Raw genomic sequence first — 24,250 nt, 5'->3', positions numbered from 1 at the left:
CCATGTGCAGTGATATTTTGTCTTAACTTTTTTCTTACTTTTGTATTTCAGTTATTTGTGCTCTCTGTTGTGATTTCTGCACTTTTGGTAATTGCTGGATATCAATGTTTACAGCTCTAAATCTCTATTCTATAGCTTGAACACACCAACTCAGTGGTTTAATCATTTGCTCAGTGGTGCATGTGGTTAGTGCCGTGCTTTGAAAACCTGAGTTTATGGGTTCGAATCCCATGTGCAGTGTTTTTTTGTCTTAACTTTTTTTCTCACTTAAGTTTTGTGATTTTCATACTATACATTGTATTTCAGTTATTTGTGCTCTCTCTTGTCATTTCTGCACTTTTGGTAATTGCTGGATATCAATGTTTACAGCTCTAAATCTCTATTCTATAGCTTGGACACACCAACTCAGTGGTTTATTGTTTACTCAGTGGCGCATGCGGTAAGTGCTGTGCTTTGGGAACCTGAGGTCATGGGTTCAAATCCCAGCTCTTACTTTCATTTATTGAGATTTCCTTTTGTGTTCCCTTTAACACGTTCTTCTCGACCTGTCTGGTTTCCCACACGTGTTATATTTTTGCCATCTTTACTGTTGTTGCTCCGCACTGCAGTGGTTCTGCTCTGCATTTGCTTTGCTACGGGTCCGGGCTCTGTATTGCACGCTTTCTGAAATGTATTTCATTTGCTGCATCGTGTGGTGTTTGCTGTGCTTTGGGTGCTCATTGCGCTGAAGGTGCTTGGCCCCGCAATTGCTGCTTGCAGCTATATTTTCAATTTGGGACGAAACAAATGATTGGCTTGCGCGACTGTCACTCTCTCTCGCGACCATGGCTACCACCCCTGTTGCTATGGTACTCGGCCCACACATGCGCACACCCGATTGATTATCCAGTGCACGGGGCACTCTAGGAAGAGCAACAGTACAGCAGAGAAAGAGCATTCAGAACTCACAGTACCTGCATATGCAGTCAGCGAAGGCAAACAGGGCAAAAAATGTATAAATGAAGAAATTAAACGAGAGTAACGCGTGGCTTTTCTTTGAGTCGACGATGCGGTAGCGGTATTGTTTCCGGAGTGTAGTCCTCATCAGAGTCAACAATGCTTTCATCATGGAAACTCTTACATGCAAAACACCGTTTATGTTATAAATCTTTTACGCTATTCACCTTCATCACAGTGTAACTGACGGTAATAAAAAAACCTGTATCAATGCAATCTGTTTTTTGCTTTGTCTTATAAATATAACTAGCTCATTTGTTACCGAATCAAACTAAATATATTTTAAACTTTACCAGTATCGATATGCTAGCTTAATAGTGAGTACTAAAAGCCATCCTATTTGTTTATATTCATAGTGATAAAGTTAGGTGTATTATTACATGTGATTGTGACATGATGTTACTACATGCACCGCGCTCCTTCCTCTTCGCTCGTCTCAGGTAAAAGCTTCTCCCAGCAGAGCCGGCCAGTGTCGTGAGTTCATGGGTTTTGGGGGCGTGGCTTTAGAAGAAACCCAGAAGGGAGGGGGTGGAGAGAATGGAAAAATGAGCTGTGTTTAAAACAGTCGTGAGAGGTCTACAGACACTCGATTTTTACACTATTTTTCAGAGTATTTACATTTTACTTATGTATTGGAATATAAAGACAGTTTAAACAAATTTAGAAAAACGTGTTTTAGACTATTTTAGACTTAAACCTGCCTACCCTGCCTTTAACAGTTGTGACTTATTTAGGGAAATTCCAAAAGTGTTGACCAATTTTGATCTTTTTACTCAAGAAACTTACGACGTAAGCAGAAAAATGGAAGGGTCTCTGGGCAGAGTCGATCATCAAATCCATCAAGAGTTGTAGCGACACAAAGTGGGTATGCACCAGTCATGTCAGGTTGTCCAGCGCTCCATTTTAAGGGCAATGCGTTGATATCTGTTTTATCTGACCACCTCCAAGAGTCCTTAAATATACCAATCCATGCTTTTTCATATCCTACCATCATATTCACCAGCAGGTCATTTTCAGTTTGATTCAAAATCATGGCCAGGCTTGTGTGATACTTTGTGCAGTAGGTCAAAGCATCTGCCTGTGACTTGTTTTGAGAGATGAAAACAAACCGGTCTGCTGTGTTCACTGTAATAAAAGGATAATGAGGTCATTTGTTACATTCCTTTTTCACACTAAATGTCTCCTTGTTTAAACAAACCTGATTCAACTCAGCTTTTAATTAGGATGATCATACTTGCCATTCTTCTCGGACGCATCTTCCGGAAGTCGTATTTGTCCTTAAGGTTTAATATTTCAGGTTCTATTTTAGACAAGCAACTGTTACATTTCAAGAGAAGAATGAAACAACGATTGTATGTTTTATGTTTTTAATTGAAATGTGAGAACCTTGATGACGTATGCGGTCTACAAATACGACTTTCTGGAAGACACACCCAAAATCCTGGCCAGGACGCGTCTGGGATGAATGGCATGTATGGTCACCCTACTTTTAATAAAATGCTCCTGAAGACCTGAAGTCAGTTTGTCAAGTAAAGGAAACATTAATTAATAATAATAATGATCATGTTTCTTACCAGTGAAGCAAAAAAATGGAAACATTTGACCGCATGCTGTATCGTCCCATCCACTGGCACTGATAACAGCACATTCCTCTTTTGCATCTGAGTTGTCTGGCTGTCCAGGCTTCCAGAATGAGAATATCAGTGGCTTATACTGATATTTCCACCACCAAGTGTTATTTAATCTGTACAGTCCAGTCCAGGCCAATGGAGGCATCACAGTGCTAACCGCTTCTCGTACACTTGTCTGGACGTCACTGCTTCCCATTGTGGCCAAGTCAATGTGAAACTTTTTGCAGTAAGCTTGGGCATCAGCCCAGGTCTTATTCTCCTGGATGAGAACAAATTTATTTGAGTTGCTCTGTGTGAACATCCAGAATCCTGTTGAGAGGAGAGTAATAAATAGTAGACAGAAGCATTTGAAAATTAACTTTGTCAGACTCCCTGTGTTAAATGAGTGCTGTCCTGTGTCTGTATGAGTGCACTGACCTGAGAAAAGCAGTAACTGAATCAACCTTTCCATTGGTGATGGATTAACAATCTTCAGGGAATCCTGAACAATAAATGAAAAGAGTTTATTAAATCAAACACATTTTCATAATCTAAATAAAATTTCATTTTGAATTCTAACAGCTGCTCTGACCTATACTGTATATAATTAGTCAACTTTACTTAATAATAACCCTAACGCATAAAACTTTTTTTAATTAGTGACATTAAACTAAACAATCAAGCAGGAGTGCGTTTCCCGAACAACGACTTAACTCGTTTCTGAACCACCATTGTACGATGCATAATTGGAGAAACTAACTAGCTTGTCACGACTACTTTGTTGCATATTCGTCGTTTGAGCCATGTTGGTTCAACAACATACTGTAGTTGATGATGTCACGTGTCACATTTGAATATATTTAGAATGATGAATATAGACAACACAGTCTCACACCCATGGCGTCAATATTTGACGACACTTGACCATGCGTCAATATGTTGACGCGGAGGGTATACCTTTCGCGTCACTTTTTGACGAACTGGGGACTTCAATACTATTAGGTACGCGAAATTAAACAGTTGTCAACTGACATTGGGGTTAGGGATAGGTTTGGGTAGGGATGTCATTATGTAAATCTAACCCTAAACGACGCGAAAATGGTAGAAAATGGTAAGAAAATAGGAAAGAGAATTTCGCGTACCTGATAGTATTGAAGTCCCCAGTTCGTCAAAAAGTGACGCGAAAGGTATACCCTCCGCGTCAACATATTGACGCATGGTCAAGTGTCGTCAAATATTGACGCCATGGGGTGAGACTGGGTTGATATAGAATGTACTACGTTTTATCTTATTTTGTTCAAAAGCGTAATCAACATCTACATATTAAATAACAAGGAACTATGCTTCTAACGACAGGTGAAGAGCTGTCGTTCAAACCACACAAGTTTGCGATGCAGCTTGCAAATGTTCGTTTGAACTATGGTTTCAGGAAACACCAAATCTTTGAAATTTGTCAGTAAGGATGAAACTTACAACAGTAGATAACGATGCTTTTGGGAAACGCACCCTGGAATATTAAAAAAGGTTGTTTAAGCATCCCCTGTTAAGATTTCATGCATGCACAAACATCCATGATGAGTATTAACAGAGGTTTAACTTTAGTTCAGATTATATCGAAAATCAGTTTTGTCTGAAGTCAATATTATGGTGATCAGTGTTTCTGTTAGTTGTGCAGTTGAATTTCATTAAAATAATCCTCTTTAAACATTTGCAGTAGTGTTTTGTACAAAACATTTGTACATTGACAAGTTACTGTCATTGTTGAGTTTGAAATATGCCTGATTTATTTAGGATTTTAACACTTCATCAACATTTTATTTCATCAAAACACTTATGTAAGGACCGAGCCACATATTGCCCCAATGACGGAATCCAATGGCATGGGTGAAGGAATCTTGTGTTCTTTCGTGTCTTGCCACTTCTAAAATAATAATTATATTTATCGGGATTAAATTAATTTCTTTGACCTCTGTGTTTAAATTATAATCTGACTCCAATTTAATATAATAGAAATTTAGTGCATTATACAAATTATCTGTGGATCATAATTTAGATATTTGATTATTTATAAATTCTCATAATTGTAATTATTTGTTCATTAGGGACCCGATATCGCAGAGAGTATTTGTTGGTTGTTGCGTATATCTCACAGACACAAAATTGTCAGTCTGTTCTTAGTCAGAGGTTGCCGTTTAAACTATCATTTTATGTCGGCCGCTCCATGCTTGCTGCGATCATAAAAATAATTACTTCAGTCACAATCATGCAACTTGCTAAGTCAGGTGATAACCATACATCTGAGAGTCCTGGTGAATGTGTCCCATGCTCCATTCAACATCAAAACATCAATATGATCTTATCCTGATGTATCTATTTTGCAGCAATACCAGTCTCCTGCTAATCTACTGGAAATAACAATTTCTGAAGAATTAAAATGAATCAATACTAACAATTTATTTTGCCAGGCAGGTTACACTTAAATCAATCATTTGGTTATTCAAATTCATCAGGAATATCGACATTTACATCAAAAATAATATTTAAAGGAGCGGTGAATCTAAAACTCAATTTTAACTTGATAATTTGGAGGTCATCATACTTAAATGAACATCCTGCAAGTTTCAGAACTGAAAACGTCTGTGCTACCGAAATTTAACAGTTTTTTGGCACCAAGCCAGCTAAACACTCCAGTGTGGAATTCGGAAATCTATGACGTCAAAGTAGAATTGAAGCACCTCCCCATAGCCAAATACAATGACCACTTTTGTAGCCCCGCCCACAGCTTCGCGTGACACACATGTGTCTCAATCAGTAAACATGTCTTTAAAGATTGAAAAATGTAACCAAAATGACTTTTGAATAAATTTTTTCTTATAGACTTTTATTTTGACGCGGTGATCTGTTATGATAGAGTAACCATGGTAACGAAGACTAAGGTTGTGTAAGAACCGCGTGGGAACAACACAGAAGCTGAATACTTTAATTCGGAGGCTCGGAAAATACGTGTCTAAACACGTATGTTTGACTGTTTTAATTTACTAAAAACATTAAACGATTAATAAAGGTACAACACTTAACGATTGTAATTTAACGGTAGAAATATGCAAATGAAGGACTTATCCTCCGCCATTTAGATTCTGATGCCCGCTTACTGTGTTGTATACGGTAATTTAGGCAAGGTGCGTTTGAACGGTCAAACACTCAACAAAGCTTTTTTTATCATATAACTGTGGTATGTAACGTTACGTGTATCTAAGAGCAACCTCACAAGCACAATAGAAATATACAAAGTTATTGATAAGAGCTTATCAGCCGCAGTTTATAATCTGATGCACGCTTACTGTGTTGTATACGGTAACTTAGTCACGTCGAGTTTAAAGTTTTGTTTCTACTTTACTATACGTATTGTCATTTATGTGTATCATCTTTAGCACCCAGAATCTTTTGTGGCTCAAACATATATGTGTTCGGCTGCTATTTTCACACATTAATGTTTTTATAACATTTCCCCACATGTAATGACGGGGAATGAAGCCGTCCAATCATAGCAGTGGGTGTTTCCGTCCAGGTCTTCAATGTGGCCCGCCCCTTCAAACTAAGCTTTTCTCCAGAGAGCCACTAATCCATGTTACAAAATAGCCTATTACTTATTGTTTTTAATGTTTTTGAATGTAAAAACCACGCAAACATCATATGTAGACCTCAGACAACAGTATAAAACAATAAAATCGACAAATTCACTGCCCCTTTAACTAAAAAGACCAACAAAAAAAGTCACAAAGTCAAATAATACCTGGCAATCAAAGACACACAGTAGTGTGGGAAGTTCTAAATATAGATGCTTCCTTAATGTTTGAAGTCATGCATAGACTGTGAGGGAGCTTCTTGCTAAAGAATTGCTCCATGTAAGGGATAATGTAGAGGCAGCCGGTAGTTATCAGGAAATAAGCCCCGACAGTGTGATCAGGACCTGACGCGAAGCGGAGGGTCTTGTATCACACTGAAGGGGCTTATTTCCCGATAACTACCGGCTGCCTCTACATTATCCGGCTTATTACATGGCTACTTGTCACATAAGAAAAAAACCGGACATGAATATGAATTTGAAACATTTTATTGGCATATTTGTTTTAAATTAACATTTTTATCCTTCCGCGAAACTTTGCACAGATGCATAAAATGATCATAATACCTTATTAAGATCCTCTGCTTCATACTTGTCTGTCTCCATTTTTTTCTCTTTTAACCAGTCTTTGAGAAGTTTTAATGCCCATTCTGTATTTGTTTGTGTGTTGGCTTCGCTGTCATGCTCTATTTTGACAAGTTCAGTCTCAGTAAGCTCTCTGTGTCTTGTCGTGGTTGTCCAGTGTTTGTCACAAGATGGCGCCAAACAGTAATCTTTATTGATCTTTATTGGCGCGGAGCGATTTTACTCGTACAAGTAGTACCGGCTATGCGTTATTACTTTGGAGCGGTTATTTTTTTGAAAAGAACGAACCTGCAAATGTCTCAACTGACCAATCAGAATCAAGCATTCCAGAGAGCCGTGTAATAAGATGTTTTAATACACACAAACAAAGTGTGAGGGAGATTCTTGCTAAAGAATAGGAAATCAAAGTCCCACATCAGGATTTGGTTGTTCAGGATCTTGTGACCCGGGGCACCAAATGGGATTGTTAGCCTCCTTAGGAAGACAGGAGTCCAGATTATGCCCGAAGTTCTTAACTTTGGTACACTTTATCTTAGAATAACAAAATTAGACCTTGTTACCATTTGCAGATTTTTTTGCTTTATGCATAAATTCGCTTAAATTTGATATGTTTGTCTAAAAACTAGAGTAATTTTCTTAGGTAATTTTCCTCATCAAGAAAATACATCTCGATTTAAGAAGTTTTAGATATTTCTACTGAAAACAAGACAAAAATACTAAGTAAGAAAGTCATTTTTGCAATGCATGTTGTTTTTTTAAGTAAGGTTAATTTACTGGATTTGTGCAAGTACAAAGATAAAAACAATACACACAAAAAACTCTTTAAATTGTAATGAAAACCTCCATGTTTACCTGCAGGAACAGTGAAGACTGAAGCTGAAGTGCTCTGTACTTTTTCAGTCTCTAATTTCGGGTTTTATTTCCTTCTTCCTACACAAATGCAGTATATTTTATGTAAAACCTCTGTCTTAATCTCATTTGCATTAAGATGTTTAGATTTTCCGTTCAGATTTTGTTCAAACGAACATGAGTCAAGAAAGCATTTCCATGATCTCCGAGTTCATATAAGTTCAGCCAAATAAGTTTGCCACATCTTGTTATGAAACGTGTCTGTGTGGCCAAAAGACCTGAGATTGACATCAATTGTTGCCGCCAAAAAAAAAGATTACACAGATTAAATAACCAAATCTTGATGTCCAGACCTTTTTTTCATCCACACACTCATGTCCTTTGTAATGCCCAAAGCTTTTGCTATAGTTGACAATGCAGCCTTTGCTTCAAAAACATTGACAAACCGTGAATTTGTGTGCTTTTTCTGTTATTTATTCTGTTTGCGAAACAGCATAAAACATCAAAAAATATGTAACCCGTGGGTCGGTTGGGGTGGGTAAAGAAAAAGCCCATGTATGTTGCGTGCCTTTCATTATAGACTGTATTAAATATCAGGAATATATATTTTCATATATTTGATAATAAATATGTGTATATTGCGTGAGGTCCCCAAACCTTTGGCCTCATGTTACTAAAGCTGTGCTGTGAGGTAAGGTATAACTCCGCGCCGGGAACTTTGTTTCTATTCGGCAAAGGCGGATTATCCCCACCAACTGGGCTGGAGTGTCTATTATTCAAGCTCTCAACAGAAGAATATACGGGTGTGAGGCGTTGGAACACTTGTTGGAATGCATCGTTTGCAGCGATTTTTGTGTGAGCATATCAGTGAACACCCCTGACCACTCGGTGAGTTTCACGTCTTTGTAAACGAAAGTTTAATGCATTTTAGGAAGGATTGTTCCAGTGCACCTATACACCCATTCTAGAGATGGGAGGTGAAAAACAAACACCAGAAAATTCTCAGGGCAGTCGCATATGTCGAAATTTCAGTCAAAACCGTTCTATTTCATCATAAACAATCTGAAAACAGGGCTTTAAGTGTAAAATACCGAACTTGTCCTTTAAATTTAGCGTTCAAATGTTGTAATCAATAATTAATCTTTATTTAATGACCCCACTAACTATTCTATAAACATTAAACATGTTTTGACCAATGGTGAATCTCATTTATCAAGTTTTGAATGTGGCTTGTGTGCTTATTATTATTACCATATGAAGCCAAAGCAACATGATCTCACAAAAATCCGTGAAATAGTCACGCATTATTTTGCTCAGTTTTGCGTGACATTGTCACGTATTTCCACCATATTACGTGCCCCTGACACGACTTGCTTTTCCGTGACAGTTTCACGTATTGGTTACTCAACTGTTTTTCCTATTTTTAAACAATTTTCGCTTCGGTTTGGGGTTAGATTTGCTGTTTGCGTTAGGATGTCACTTAATGTATTGGTTTATAAAAAAAATTCGTATGCTTTTTAAACCATCGTCGCCTGACGTTGGGGTTAGAGTTGGGTTTGGGTAAGGATGTCATTTTATGTAACAGAAGGTTGTTCTAACCCCAAACCGAAGCGACAATTGTAAGAAAATAGGAAAAACAGTTGAGTAACCAATACGTGAAACTGTCACGGAAAAGAAGTCGTGTCAGGGGCACGTAATATGGTGGAAATACGTGACAATGTCACGCAAAACTGAGCAAAATAATGCGTGACTATTTCACGTATTTTGTGAGATCAGGTTGAGCCAAAGATTTTACTAAAAGGGCACAAATTTGTTTACAAGAACATAAAAATCCTCATAGATTTTGTCACTTATTTGTACTCTCAAAATGCACCACATTGATGTATTTACCTTTAAATGCACAAAATGATTTTGTTCAGTCTGATGCAGTGGCAAGGCTACATAATGGTCAGGGTGGCACTTGCCCATGCTGATTGTCGGCCACTCAGATCGATCAATTTTGAACTCAAATTATATTTCAACTGTATTAAATTTTATATATATAGTGTATGTATATATATATGTGTGTGTGTGTGTGTGTGCGTGCGTGTGTATGTCGCCTCGTCATGTTAGGTGTGCCGTATATTTTCCTGCTTTTTTGTCCTTTGCCAATGACACCTATGCTGGAGGCTCACTGCTCTTACACCTGATTCAAATCATCAGCCCATTAGTAGAGATCCCGATGCCGGCAGGGCAGAAACCAGGGTGGATCTGGAAACCATGGTGGTGCTGGTGGTTTCAGGAACCCACGAGGAACAGGGTGGTGCCACAGGTGGAGCCAGAGACCAGGGCGGAACTGTAACCTATAGTGGTTCCAGTGGCAACAGGAACCTAGGCAGAGGGAGAGAGCAGAAAGAGGCCCTCTGGGCCAGGTTAGTTGTGCCAGAGATTTCAGGGAGCTCGGATCGGCCATCATGGGCCAGGCAGAGAGTTCAGGGAGCTCAGGAGCAGCCATCTTGAGCCAGGCAGAAAGTTCAGGGAGCTCGGGGACAGCCATTAGGCAGGACAGAGAGATTTGGGAACTCAGGAATGGACTTTTGGACGGGACACAGAGACTTTGGGAGTCATGCATGGCCATTTTGGCAAGGGCAGAGAGTCCATGGAGATTAGGAGTGACCTTGTTGGCTGACTTACAGGACACAGGAAACTTGGGAGTAACCATCTCGGCCTTTACAGGAAACTCAGGGAACTAGGAAACAGGCCTTATGGTCAGGACAGAAAATTCAGGAAACTTAGGCTCAGACTCCAATTTAAACCCTTCAGCCAAAACAGGGAGTACAGGAGACTCAGTTCGGTTCGGACCTGTCAGTCGTGACAGGAAGTTAAGGAGACTCGGGTTCAGGCTTTGCGGCCAACTCAGATGACTCAGGTTCATGGGGTTGAGAGACATCTTGTGAAACAGAAGAACAGAAAGCAGACCACACACACCACAGAACCATGGCAAATTTAGGAAGCAAAGAAGTCAAAGGAAATACCTCAGGCACCATATAGACCACGGAACTGGACATAAACGGACTTGGGATCCCTGTCGTCCGTACAGACATTATATGGGTATCCTCCAGACTAGACATTAACCGCTGGGTCCTAGCATGAACTGGTGAGGCGGCCATGTTGTGAAGTGGCTCGGGTAGCGGCAGCCATCTTGTGAAGTGGCTTGGGTGTGGCAGCCATCTTGTGAAGTGGCTTGGGTGTGGCAGCCATCTTGTGAAGTGGCTCGGTAGCGGCAGCCATCTTGTAAAGTTGCTCGGGTGTGGCGGCAGCCATCTTTGAAATTGCCATACAAAAGACAGGACTGAACCGAGTTAACGTAGAGTATTCAGGCGTCCGTGGCTGATCTGGCTCCTCAGCTCACGGAGCCTGATGCCTACTGCCCCCCCAAAAAATATTTAGGACCGGCGTCCATCTCTACCCTGCTTACGGTGATAGAGGACCCGCCCAACAGTAACCCTGTCTGTCCGTCTGTCTGTCTGTATGGTAAGTTCAAATATGATGCGTCATTGATAACATTGAATCTCACTGGTTCTTGTGTCTCATAATAAATGTTCACATGCATGTTTTTTCACATGGAATACAAGAACTAATAAGATTGGATGTTATTGAGGTGCTGCCACACTTTAACTGACTATACTGCCGTGTATACATTATATAGCTATAGTTAAATGAGCTTAAAATATTGTTTTTGTTCAGCTAAAGTAAGAAAGACAATAAGGGGCATCTCCTCCATCCTGCACTTTTGAATTGATGCCATCCAATCAATGCTACTGTGTTCCGCAATGTATGAAAAACATGTCCACATGATCATTAATTTCACAAGCAATTATACTACTAAACTTTACTTCCTTTAGTATTAATTATTGTCCAGCTGGTCTAGTTAAATTTCAACATCTGAATTGTTTTTATTACTTTACTATTTGTATATTGATGTGCTTACTGGTCTATTCAATCTATTCAATGTTTTGTCTTTTTGCTCTCAAAATAAGTAGAGTCAATGTTGCTGAAGAACAAACAAAATGTTTAGGAGAATTAATACTGAAATCATCTTAGAGGTTTGCCTGCTATACACCCTTCTGCTGTGCTTACACAACAAAACATTTAAATAAACAAAAAGCTAAGAGAAGGCCTTACTGGCAATAATATAATTGTAAGTATTATGTGTTAGCCAGTAAGTCGATTTTTTTATATCTTTATAAAGGTGAGCAGTTTTTCACATTTGCCAGACTTAAATAAATAATTTTCTATAGTGCCTTAAAGTACATCCCAAAGCGCTTTACTACTAAAATTCAGAACAAAAACAAATCACACAAATAAAACAACAAACATAAAAGTTATACAAATTTAAAATAGAAAATAATCTAGTAAAAGCCACCATAAAAATGAGATTTAAGATTTCTTCGATTGCCGTATCTCATTCAGTAAAGCATTCCATAATTTAGGAGCTAATGAAGAGAAAACCCCATCACCCATCGATCTTAACTGGGTTAATATAGACCTGTTGGTATAAATTGTATAATGAATGTTTACTACACTTTTACCACACGGCAACCCTGCCAAAACATCTAGAACTGTTATGAAACTGAAAAGTATACCCTTGAATGTACTAAAATATACTTAAATACCAGCAAGTGCATTGATAATTTTTGCCAAGTAAAAGTTATAAACTACAATAAATGTTATTTGAATGAGGAGCCTCATACAGTAAACAACATCTGAAGTGAAATCAATCTCGGCATCTTCAAACTGGAAAAGGTTTTGCATAAAGATTTGTGTTTGAGATAAAAGCCAAAATGTAGAGATCAAAACATGACGGCCATTTTATGTTCAGGCGTGGCTGTAGATGTAAAAGCATGTAAACTAGAATTCCTTCTTGTTATTTTCACCACAGAAGGATCAATGTTACTTCAATGAAATGACACAACAATCACTCGTCTTTACTGATCTCTGGCAGTCAGCAGTTCTTGGTCTGCTCTTATAAATGATGACCAAGAATCTGATCTCTAGACATCCTGTGTGGAGATGAGACAAAGCTCCAGGAGGACAACCATCACCAAAACATCAACACACTAACAAAACATAAACCAGCAAATAAACTCCAAAGCAAAGGTTACAAATGAGAATAGACAAAGGAACTGAACTAATAATTACATAAGGAGACACCAATGAATCACTGAGGCAACGGGTTCATTATTATGCAATCAGTAACTATAGAAATTAAGTAACAAGTTAACAAATAACATGCAGAACAAAACCTAAACAAGACACTAAGGGTGTCCCCGACTAAGGATTTACATATTCAAATCAGAATTGTTGAATCTTGCCTATAGTCAACTGATAGTTAAATCATCTATGTGTGTATGCATGGGCTGGAAGGGGGACAAGACCACATAGTCAACAAATGGGTAACTTTAACTTTCTCTCACAAGACAAGATATTTTCCCCTTCTAAGGGCACTTGAAAGGGGACATCACAAACTTTTAACACTACATGAACATGTGTTTCAATAAACTAAGACTTTATGCAACGACTATTTCTGGTAATTTTTGTGTTTGCACGGCTGTACTGTGGTACAGAAAATTACTCTGTACTTTTATTACATTTAGCACTGTACCAGGTGTATTTCTGGGTGTTTTTTTATTTGGTTATTAATGTAGTTACTTATCTGTTTGCTTGCCTATAGTTGACTGATAGTCGAATCATCTATGTGTGTGTGCATGAGTTGGGATCGGGACCAAACCAGATAGTCAACAAATGGTTAACTTTTATTTTCTCTCATAAGCAGCACCCAGAAACAACTTTCTGATAAAGTGACCAAAACTGCCTTTCAAGTGATAAAAAAAGATAAAAATGCATCGTCAGTTTCTTCTTTAAGTTAAAATGAAAGGCGATCTGTGTAACAGGGCCGGCGTCAAGGGGGGGCATTCGCGGGCAGTGCCCGCCCAAACAGGTTGTTGTGCCCCCCCTACAAAGTTTTTTATTAATTTAATATATATATCAAGAATAATTTTAAATAAATTAAACATTGAATGTTTCATGACTTGTAATGTAATCAAATGAGGAAAATATAGTTGATATATGTTTTCTTTAATTAAAATAGACCAGTTTCTCTGATTGGATGTATTGCCGCGTCTCACCCGTCTTACGTCTTTAGCATATTTGTGACTTGATACTAGCAACGTGTTTTTTCGCGGCATTTTATGGATCGTGTAAAATATGGATATTAGAACATTTAGAACGAACCAGCACCGCCTGCTTCATCTGACTTCATGCAAACACAGACTGGCTCAAACTCAGAGATTAGAGGTCGAGGTGGAATTTACAAATCTACAGGACACTGTTTTAAGGAAGTTATGTTCGTACACGCCGTCTTCAGCTATTTCAAAGGTAAGTTAGCGTTGTTTTAAATTACGTAAGCTTAAATGTGAAGTGTGTCTATAGACCGTTAACAGCATTACAACGTGATTATGGTAAAGCGGCTTTTTTCAAGCCAGGACGCGGTGTGCGGTGCGCTATGAAACCCATTCATTTCAATGGCTTGCGCCGCGCGAGGGCGGTTTTTTGTTGCGTAGAGCAAAGCGCGAGCGTAGCAGAGCTCAGCTTGAGCTCACGTCGCGTTCGAAGTTCAATAGTTTTGTGCATAGTTTGTGGTCTTTACACTTTATACAGGAAATGAGCTGACAGTCTGTATCAGTTGTATGAGTGTGTGCTTGCTGTATTTGTTGTTTAATGTCTTGTTTTTGCAAGTTATTGTTGCTATTGCGTGCCCCCCCCGTTGGAAGCCAAATGCCCCCCTGTTAGTCATGGTCTGGCGCCGGCTCTGCTGTGTAAACATTCATTAAATGATTCCTCATAACATTTTAAAGCCATGATGTGCAGAACATCACACAAAGATATAACGAAACATTTTGATAACTAAACCTAATAAATAACAAATGTGATCCTGCCTTGGAAGCCCCGGCTAGTTCAGCAATCTCATGTAATTTTGAGATTTAGCGCGTCAAAGTGGTTATGGCAAAAAACACCTGACAAATAACATATAATTTGGCATTGTTACTGTAAATGATAAACACTAATCTTTATATAAAATTTCTTAAATGTTAATTTATAACAAGATACTAAAATTAATGATTTTATAGACACCATGCTTTTTTTGTAAAGAAATACCTGCTTGCTTAATTTGACTTTGATCATCTCTGTATTCACTTTAGGTACAGAAACAACTGATGTTAATTTTTAAATCATTTGTTTCAGGAATCTCTTTTCTTTCATTTGAAAGTAAACACAAACCATAACATTTAATTAAGACTTAATTTAGATCAGAATTTACCTCTACAATTAATAAAATAAATAGATAAAAACAGGTCGTCAAATATTGCTTACTTAAATGTGTTACAAAGGTTTGTTACAATCATTACCTATGAAGGTATATCTGGTGTAAAACAGCTGCATACCTGTGACAGTGGAATTTGTATTAGTAGAGATTATCCACACGTGTACCAGTAAATTTGAAGTCACAGATGAAGAGTTGCTAACTTGTAGATTTTTTTCTTTCCCTCAAATACAACACAACAGTTACACCTTCACAAATCCTTCAGTGCAGCTGCACGAATCCCATTTTACAATCACAGATTAAGAAACTCATACACTCATGTTTTTTGCTACAATTGCTGCAGTAAATATGGTGCAAAACCTACTTGAACGCCTGCATCAAAATATGTGAAGTCACGCAGAAATTTAGCACATTCACAAATCATTATGTGCATCTTTGTGATGAGAGTTGCATGTGTGTACAATGTTTCACACAATTTTTTTATATATTTTTCTAGCACAACAGGCTTGTGCACAATTTAGAATTTCAGAATTGGCCTCCATTCAATTCATGAAATAGAATTGAATTGACTCCGCCCTACAGGAAGTTGAATTTGAATTGGAATTGGAATGACAGGAAGTGGAATTAAATTCATGGCAATTCAAAGAAATTTCACAGTCACACAATAGAAAGAATCTCCAATACATTCAGTGTTAGGAAAGTTACTTTGGAAAATTGTTTGGCAACCATTTTAAATACTTGGTTAAAGTAAAGCATTCTGGGAAATTAAGTCTTGTTCCATCGTGTTCCACAAAATTACAATTACAAAAAAATCTAACTTAATTATTTGTTATGTGACTAGAGTTTTTAACATTAATTGCAGGGGGAAAGCTTTCCTGTTAATGTAATCTGTAGTTCAAACTAATTTAATTTATAGAATATGTAATGCAATCATATCTGACATATACTGAAAGCCTAATCTTTAACACTTCACTTACTGTATAATATGTTTAATGAATTTCTTTGAATTTCTATTGAATTGCAATTCTGCTTCCTTTAATTCAAACTACAACTGTTTGAATCTGCTGCTACAAGTTTCAAACACTTTTTTTCTCTTTTAAACAAATATCTCTGATATAAATAGTGTGAAAGTGATTTGTATACCTGTAGGGCCTATTCAAATCTTACCCTGGAGGGCCAGAGCAATGTGTAGTTTAGCTCCAACCCTAATCAAACTTTGCCACCGCTGATTGTCTAATGATTATGAAGACATTGATTAGCTTGCTCAGGTGTGTTTGATCAGGGTTGGAACTAAACTATAAAGTGCTCTGGCCCTCCAGGGTAAGATTTGAATAGCTCTGCTGTTAATTACCACCAATGTTTCAGCAAGGTAAATCACCTTTATCATTTTCACCAAGTGGAGAACAATATAAATAGGAGTGCTAGTTGTACACAGATGAAGGTAATTACACACAATACTCCAATGATTCATTAGTAAACAAAATATAAGTCTTCCTTAAATCTCAAACAATCAATATGCAGAAAAAACACATATACATTTAAATAAAAGTCCCATTCATTTTTAATATCATAAAACCTATAAAAAAACAACCCAAATCAAAATCTGCTTTTAAAATATGTGTGGCCAAATTTTGCATTTAATATACCTAAAAGGCCTTCTATCTAAGTAAACATTGGTCCACCTCACCTCACCTTCTATGGAAATCCCCTCTCAATTCCTATATACAATAATGAAGTAATAGGAAGATTTAGTTCAACAAAATGCAGTGCTAATGGCAAGTTCATATTTCTGCATATTATTACACTCTGATGTTTCGTGATGTGTGTTTTATATTCTCTATTTGTTTTTCCTACATATGATTTACCACTATGACATATTATCAAATAAATAATAGCTTTTATTTTACAACATATTTCTTAAATGGGAATTGATTTACACGTGTTTACGTATTACTACATTGATTGAATCACACTGATCATTTAATTTTCTTCTTAGATCGGTGTTAAAGTGTTTTCTGTTGGTATAGATGGAGAAGAAAGGTCCGATCTAATTAATTTATCTCGTAGATTACCTCCATGTCTAAATACTGTACCACAAGAGGAGGATCATGAAGTTCAGTAGATTACAAAATATGCCAATGTTGGTTGATTATCTTTTAAATTGGTTTCACACGTTTGGTATATTAAGTTGTAAACATCACTGAAAATTCTTTTTAATATTTCTCTTTTTTTCTGGAATAAATCTGAGCAGGGCTGAGCACCGTTTTTTGTCCCACAGCTTGTTTTGTTTGGGGGTGTATCCCAAAGATTTTTCCATATCATTATTATTCTTAATAAAATCATTTGGGCCCTAATATATTCTTTTTAGTCAACATTTGACTGTAAGGAAGACTTTTCCTCAGTGCTTGTATTTTTTTATTTGTTTACTAATGAATCATTGGAATATTGTATGTAATTACCTTCATGTGTGTATAATTAGCACTCCCATTTATATTGTTCTCCACTTGGTGAAAATAATACCTTGATAAAGGCGATTTACCTTGCTGAAACATTGGTGGTAATTAATAAACTCTGCTTCAGTGAGTGTTGGGCGCCACCTGGTGGGCAGTGCTGAACAGTGCTCGTCTTAACGTACAGGCAGTGGTTAAATTGGCTTTTGTAGGGAGGGGGAGCACTTATTTACGGTAAATAGTCATCATTCAAAATTACGCCGTAAAATTACTTAATGTGTTTTACACTAAAGGGGCTCTTTTTCCAGTATTTATGTGTAAGGTAAGATTGAGTAGGTATTCAAACAAAGATAAATACTTTACAATTCACTTACAAGTTTCAGCTTTAAAGCTGTGCCAGAGGTTGATCCAAACTTTAAAACCTGAACTTTAAATTATGCTAATCTATGAGTCTGACACCCTATATGCATTTGTTGCACATGTTATTATGCACAATTGATCAAACTTTGAAAGAAGGTATAAGACTCAACCTCCTTGACTAATTCTAAGCATAAGATAACCCAAAAGATTAAATTAACAAGAAAAACGACATACTGAATCAGCATCAATATGTCTCATAAATTAGCCATAGAGATAAGCTGGTCAGCAGTTAGTAAAACAATCACTATAGTTAGGTTGTAATTGATTTATATAACCAAAATACATTATTTTATTAAACTATACAATAAGTTCAGTCTTATCTTTTAACATATTTTAATGAGATGAGTGATATGGCTATACATACTTTAATCATTTGTTTCTAGACTTCTATTAAGTTTTCTCGACGTGTGCACCACTCTTACCTCTCTATCTCTCATCTCTACAATGTCTAATGTCATCCTGTGAGAATGCGCATTCTTGAGGATCTGAGTGAGACGCGGGGCTGCGTACCAGTGATGCGCGGGTCAATGTATAAACAACCGGCACCTGCCCGCAACTTGGACCGCAAAAAAGACGTCTGTGATTTTGGCCGATTCGGACGGGATAAAAATTCTCATGCTTTTCCTGAGAAAGGAGCGTCTGTTTCATGCGTTTTGGCGTTGCAACAGATCACGTGCTCTGGATATGCGTGTTTGCAGCCTAATGTTTGATATTTTGCTTTAAATGTAAAATTATTAGCCCACAGAACATGTAATTTATTAATTTAATTTTAACAAATCAAAATAACTTAAACAAATCATATAAAGTAGCCTACGTGTGTTATATAACTGGCTGCTTATAAAAAAACTAAAGAAATTAAGAAATAATGATTAATAACAATTTATTATCTTTATTAATTAACATTACCATTCCAGAGTGAAACAAAATAAGGTTGAGTTCATACCTTATAACGTTACTGATTTTACAGTGTTTAGGCTTAACCGTGGATGATATTCAGCTCGTCTTGATTTAATTATTTTCAGTGGTGTAGTCTACGTGACATGCAGGTATACGGCGTATACCCACTAGAAAAAATTACAGATTTCCGTATACCCACTGAAAAAAGTGCGGAGATACGTAACAACATCGTTTTATAACAAAACTTTCATGCTTTCATTCATAAATCAATCACCTTGTCTGTGTTGCGAACTTGCGAAGCACTGATCGCACTGATCTTGTTTGGACCATATTTGGGCTTCCGTGGCCTGTGACCTGGATCTGACGTATTTAATTAAATAGTGCTCCATACTCCTATCCAGTAGGTGGCGGAAAATGCACCTTTAGTTGGTTTGCCAACCGCCATTTCAACAACAGAAAAAGAAGACCTGGATCTGACGTCAAACCAAAATAGCAACACACGGAACGGCGTTTTTTCTCGGCGCAAGTTTTAAATGAACTAAAGTCAATGTAGATATGAAACGAAAGCAAACTCAGACTACACTCTTTCACTGTTTTCGTAAGTCTGCCCATGAAGTTATTGCCGCTTCGGGTGACACTGCAACAGATGACACTGCAACAGATGACACGAACGTTGCAGAAGAATCTAACGTTACAGAAAATGAGCCAGATTGTACTGTGACTTTACCTGGTAAGTAAAAGTAGCAAATACGTTTTCATTAACGTAAATGGCGATAATTCGTATACTGAGTTGTAAATTAGCCATGTTTTTGTAGTATAACTACTAGACGTGTGTTTGTGGGTGTTTGTACACGCGTGTGTGCGTGTGTTTTGTGTGTGCGTGATTATATCTCCTTGTTTTAGATGACGAGAGGGAAGACAAATCCTGGCCAGCCTGGTGGACTGAGAGTCAGGCTATGGAATTTAAAATCAGGCATCCTTGGTTAGACTGGAGGGACAGAAAGTTAGGTAGATATATCAGCACATATGCAAAGCTGATATAAACTATTGAATTTCAGTGACAATGCAAATGACAGTTAATTCAATGTTATCTTAAGGCTTCATTAATTTACACCAATAAATTACTATATGGTAATGTTAGTTATCAGAAAAAAACAATTAAGAGAGGAACATTTTTCTTCTTTTAGTTTTTCTTTCAATGGTGTTAAGATTATAAACAGTTTATAAAATATTTTTAATTAAAATATGGCCCTGCTCAGCAGATGTTAATATAGGTGCAAGGTGCTAATATAGATACAAACTTATGATGGTGCTAATTAGTCATGGTTTTGTTTACTTCCAGGTTGTGCTGTTTGCAGTGCAACAAAATCAACTGGCATCCTCACAGAACAAAGAGTGTCCATGTCTGAGGAGTGGGTACAGATACAGCCCTCAAACACAAACAGATCAACATCTCTGGCCTCTTTGAGGAACAAGATAAGACGACATGAGACATCCAGGGCGCATGAAATAGCCCAAGAGCTCACTAAAAAGGGTGAACAGGATTTATTTGGAAATTTGATGAGAACTGTGTCAGACACTGTTTTGGCTGAGACAGATGCTGTATTTAGAACAGCATACTGTCTTGCAAAGATGAACCGACCTTTCACTGACCATGAATATTTGATTGAGCTTCAGGAAAAAAATGGTGTCAACATGGGCACTAGTCTGCACTCTAGATACAGTTCCACAAAAATTGTGGAACACATAGCAAAAGAGATGCAGAAAAAAATTGTTGACAGTATTGTATCATCTTCAAGCAAGTTGTCTGTTCTCATTGATGAGGCTACATCTCTCAGCCACAAATCTGCCATGATTGTCAACATTAAAGCCTCATTCGATGGAGCAACTCCTGAATTTGTTTTTCTGGAGCTGGTTGAGCTGGAGAGCCAAAGGGCAGAGGATATAGAACAAGCTCTACTTAACTGCTTGGACACTGCAGGCTTCAGTAAAGAGTGGCTTCAGATGAACTGGGTCTCATTTGTTTCTGATGGAGCCAGTGTTATGTTAGGCAAGAACTCTGGTGTGGCAACCAGGCTGACTGCAAGGTACCCTAACCTCTTTACATGGCACTGCTTGAACCACCGTTTGGAACTGGCAGTATCTAATGCTGTGGATGAGGTTCATGCAGTCAACCACTTCAAAGCATTCATGGAGAAGATCCACAATCTCTACAGTCAGTCCAATAAAAATGTACGTGAGCTTCTGGAAGCAGCGCAAGAAGTGGGCTCACAAGTAATGAAAATTGGCAGAGTTTTAAGTACACGATGGGTGGCCAGCAGTTTCCATTCTGTAAAGGCTGTGTGGAGATCATATGAAGCACTTAACAGACACTTTGAAAATGCTGCGGGAGACCAAACAAGAAACAGCAAAGAAAGACAAACCTACAGAGGCCTGGCATGTCGTATGCAAAGCAAGGAATTCCTGTGTGACCTTGGACTCATGTATGATGCACTGTCTGAACTTGCAAACCTGTCTGAGCAACTCCAGGCACATTCAGTCACACTGTTGAGGGCAGACCAGCTCCTAAAATGCACCATTAGAGTGCTGACATCATTCAAAGACATGCCAGGAGAGAAATTAGAGGAGGCACTGACAGCACAATCTTTGGGACGTTTTCGATCAGTTCCCCTGGAGTCAAATGGAAAGCTCACACCAATCAATGCAAAGCAGTTCCTGCAAAGTCTGATCAACAACATGGAGAAGCGCCTGTCATTTGAAGGTGAAATGCTTCATGATCTCAGCATTCTAGATAAAGGAAACTGGCCATCAACACCTGGAGTACGGCATGGTGAAGCACAAGTGAAACGACTGTGCAGACGGTTTAATCTTTGTGAACAGCAAGCAGTTAATGGTATGAGAGATTTCCTTGAGCACCCAGACAGTGAGCCCGAAGGCATAAAACCACTCATACGATGCATCCAGACCATCCCTTGCAGCACAGCCGAGTGTGAAAGGGGCTTCAGTCTCATGAACATTATATGTACAGACAAAAGATCTACACTGTTGTTGTCTAATGTAAGTAATTTGATGATGATTAGCATTAATGGGCCCCCTCTAAGACTTTTTGAGCCAAGAAAGTATGTTACAACATGGTTGAAAAACCATCGCTCTGCCACACAAGCAAGGAGGCAATGCACACCTCAGACACCAGAGTATAAACATTTATGGAAATCTTTGTAGACTAGCAGGCTACCCTCCCTCATCTCTGATGGCACCCTATACTGCTCTTCTTTTTGCCCTACCCCAAGATCATTGCCGCAATCCAGGTGGAATAGGGGCTTGATAGAACTGCACAAATGTTCAAAATGCTAATGATAATCCTCAGCTTTCTATGGTAGTAAGAAAAAATGGTTACTAGGTAATAATAGTTGCAACCTGCACTCTTAAATGTTCATTGAAAATCGCCAGCAACCTTTGCTGTAAGAGGATGTAAAGGCTGCCCAGCTGTATGTTACTGGCTGTTAACTATATGTGTTGTTTATAATAAATGAATACAATAAATTGACATGTTGAAAACATATCAGCAGTCTTTCAGAATGCTCATAATTATATGTAGACACATACTCTATGCATTAGTAAGTGTGGTGGTGCTTATGGGTTGTTGCTCTATGACGGTTGAGTATGAGGCTGGGAGGGAAAATCACAGTATACTCACTACAAAAATCTAGACTACACCACTGATTATTTTATTCCGCCTAATGGAAAAAAACATCCATATCTGCTGAATGAATGGGACTCAAGACCTATACGACAGATTTCGTTGGCCAAAACACCAAAAGAACCGCGTTTTCAAAAGATATTGCGAGCAGACACAGACATTTGCATCCGGGCGGGATTACATTTATCAAAAGACCTGACAGTAAGTAAATTGCTCTTGAATTTTTACAGAGGTTGCAGAGAAAAACACAGACATGGCCGATTCGGACGGGATTAAAATCACAGTGGACCTCTGAGAAGCTTGATTTGCTCAGAGGTCCCCCTGTAAAACTAATCCCGTCAGCTCCGGCAGGGTGTGTTGTGGACCTGAGGAGGCGGAGCTGTGCTCCGATGAGCTCCGGCCCAATTCAACCACTGCCTACAGGTATACAAATCTCTTTCACACCATTTATATCAGAGATATTGTGCAAAAGAGAGAGCACGTGAAAAAGAGTGTTTGAAACTCATAGCAGCAGATTCAAGCAGTTGTTGTTATGTACTTGTGTTTGTGCTAGAAAAAATATGAAAAAAATAAATAAATATTTTGTGAAACAAATTTTACACACTTGAAAACTCTCATCACAAAGATGCACATAATGATTTGTGAATGTACTAATTTTCTGCGTGACTTCACATATTTTAATACAGGCGTTCAAGTAGGTTTTGCACCATATTTACTGCAGCAATTGTAGCAAAAACCGTGAGCATATGAGTTTCTTAATCTGTGATTGTAAAATGGGATTTGTGCAGCTGCACTGAAGGATTTGTGAATGTGTAACTGTTGTGGTGTATTTGAGGGAAAAAATCTACAAGTTAGCAACTCTTCATCTGTGACTTCAAATTTACTGATACACATGTGTGGATAATCTCTACAAATACAAATTCCACTGTCACAGATGTGAAGCTGTTTTACACCAAATATACCTTCATAATTACCTAACATTTTATAATAATTATATTAATTCTACAATCAATTTCAAGTTGATTTCTTAAACTAAATAGATCAGCTTAAAAGTTACAAATACACAACCATATAGATTTCATTTTTTATTTGATTAAAACCAGTACTGACTTTTTAAAAGTTTACTACTTAAACTAAATAGTTCAGCTTGAAGTTACAGCAGTGTATATTTGATATGGATAAATATGAAAAAAAAAAAACTAAATCTAATGACAATAGAATAAAATATGTAAGTTAAAAACTACTTTTTTACAATTTTGCAATTAAAGTTTGAAATTTTTTGTTAAATGCAAAGCATTCTTTTACAGACTTCACAGCCCTTGCTGCTACAAGCATCACACCTCAACTAAAACCTGCGTATGTTTAAATAAAGAGACAATAAATATACAGAACACAACGCAACTCTGACAAAGTTTACTGCAAAATAGATTTCTGCAAAGTCCAATCACAGACTGGAGAGATCTTGAGACAGAGAAACTGCAGGTTTATGTGGGGCTGCTCATTCTGACCGCTGTTTACAGATAAAAAATGAATCAGCCCTCAGACTCTGGAGTGAGAAATCAGGACAGGGCACTATCCGGGCTACAATGTCCCACAAAAGGTTTCACGACATCAGCCAAACACTGTGGTTCAATTAATGTTAACATATTGGCATATATAGGGTTATTTTTTTACAAATTTAATTAACATTTCATATGTATGTTTCACGCAGAAGTAGTTCTAAAGACACAATATTGATGTTGATGATGATATTTT

The 24,250-nt window shown here is 37.7% G+C and overlaps 2 protein-coding genes across 2 annotated transcripts; one reads left to right on the top strand and one right to left on the bottom strand.

Annotated features, from left to right (window-relative positions):
- Positions 1 to 2,211: 2,211 nt before the first annotated feature.
- LOC135779020 (C-type lectin domain family 19 member A) lies at positions 2,212 to 3,505 on the bottom strand. The gene is made up of 4 exons (XM_065289652.1): positions 3,500 to 3,505; positions 3,045 to 3,108; positions 2,571 to 2,936; positions 2,212 to 2,273 (listed from the first exon to the last, which is right to left on the bottom strand). The coding sequence occupies exons 1-4, from the start codon at positions 3,503 to 3,505 to the stop codon at positions 2,212 to 2,214; spliced, it is 498 nt and encodes a 165-aa protein (XP_065145724.1).
- A 15,629-nt stretch (positions 3,506 to 19,134) lies between these two features.
- Positions 19,135 to 22,994, top strand: LOC135779021 (E3 SUMO-protein ligase KIAA1586-like). The gene is made up of 3 exons (XM_073815909.1): positions 19,135 to 19,525; positions 20,138 to 21,852; positions 22,809 to 22,994. Exons 1-3 carry the CDS (start codon positions 19,351 to 19,353, stop codon positions 22,992 to 22,994), a joined length of 2,076 nt encoding a protein of 691 aa, XP_073672010.1. The 5' UTR covers positions 19,135 to 19,350.
- Positions 22,995 to 24,250: the final 1,256 nt, after the last annotated feature.

The sequence above is a fragment of the Paramisgurnus dabryanus genome, chromosome 1 (genome assembly GCF_030506205.2).
Source record: "Paramisgurnus dabryanus chromosome 1, PD_genome_1.1, whole genome shotgun sequence".
NCBI lineage: Eukaryota > Metazoa > Chordata > Actinopteri > Cypriniformes > Cobitidae > Paramisgurnus > Paramisgurnus dabryanus.
Note: the sequence above shows the minus strand (reverse complement) of the source record. Positions and strands in the feature narration are given on the sequence as shown.

Excerpts from the sequence above, each read along its gene's own strand:
- LOC135779021 (XM_073815909.1), top strand. The coding sequence starts at position 19,351 with ATGAAACGAAAGCAAACTCAGACTACACTCTTTCACTGTTTTCGTAAG. Across the intron at positions 19,526-20,137 it reads TTGTACTGTGACTTTACCTG|GTTGTGCTGTTTGCAGTGCA; the intron begins GTAAGTAAAAGT and ends GTTTACTTCCAG. Across the intron at positions 21,853-22,808 it reads CTACACTGTTGTTGTCTAAT|AGGTCCCCCTGTAAAACTAA; the intron begins GTAAGTAATTTG and ends TGATTTGCTCAG.
- LOC135779020 (XM_065289652.1), bottom strand. Across the intron at positions 2,937-3,044 it reads TCAGTTACTGCTTTTCTCAG|GATTCTGGATGTTCACACAG; the intron begins GTCAGTGCACTC and ends TCCTCTCAACAG. Across the intron at positions 2,274-2,570 it reads TCCATTTTTTTGCTTCACTG|GACAAATACGACTTCCGGAA; the intron begins GTAAGAAACATG and ends TTAAACCTTAAG.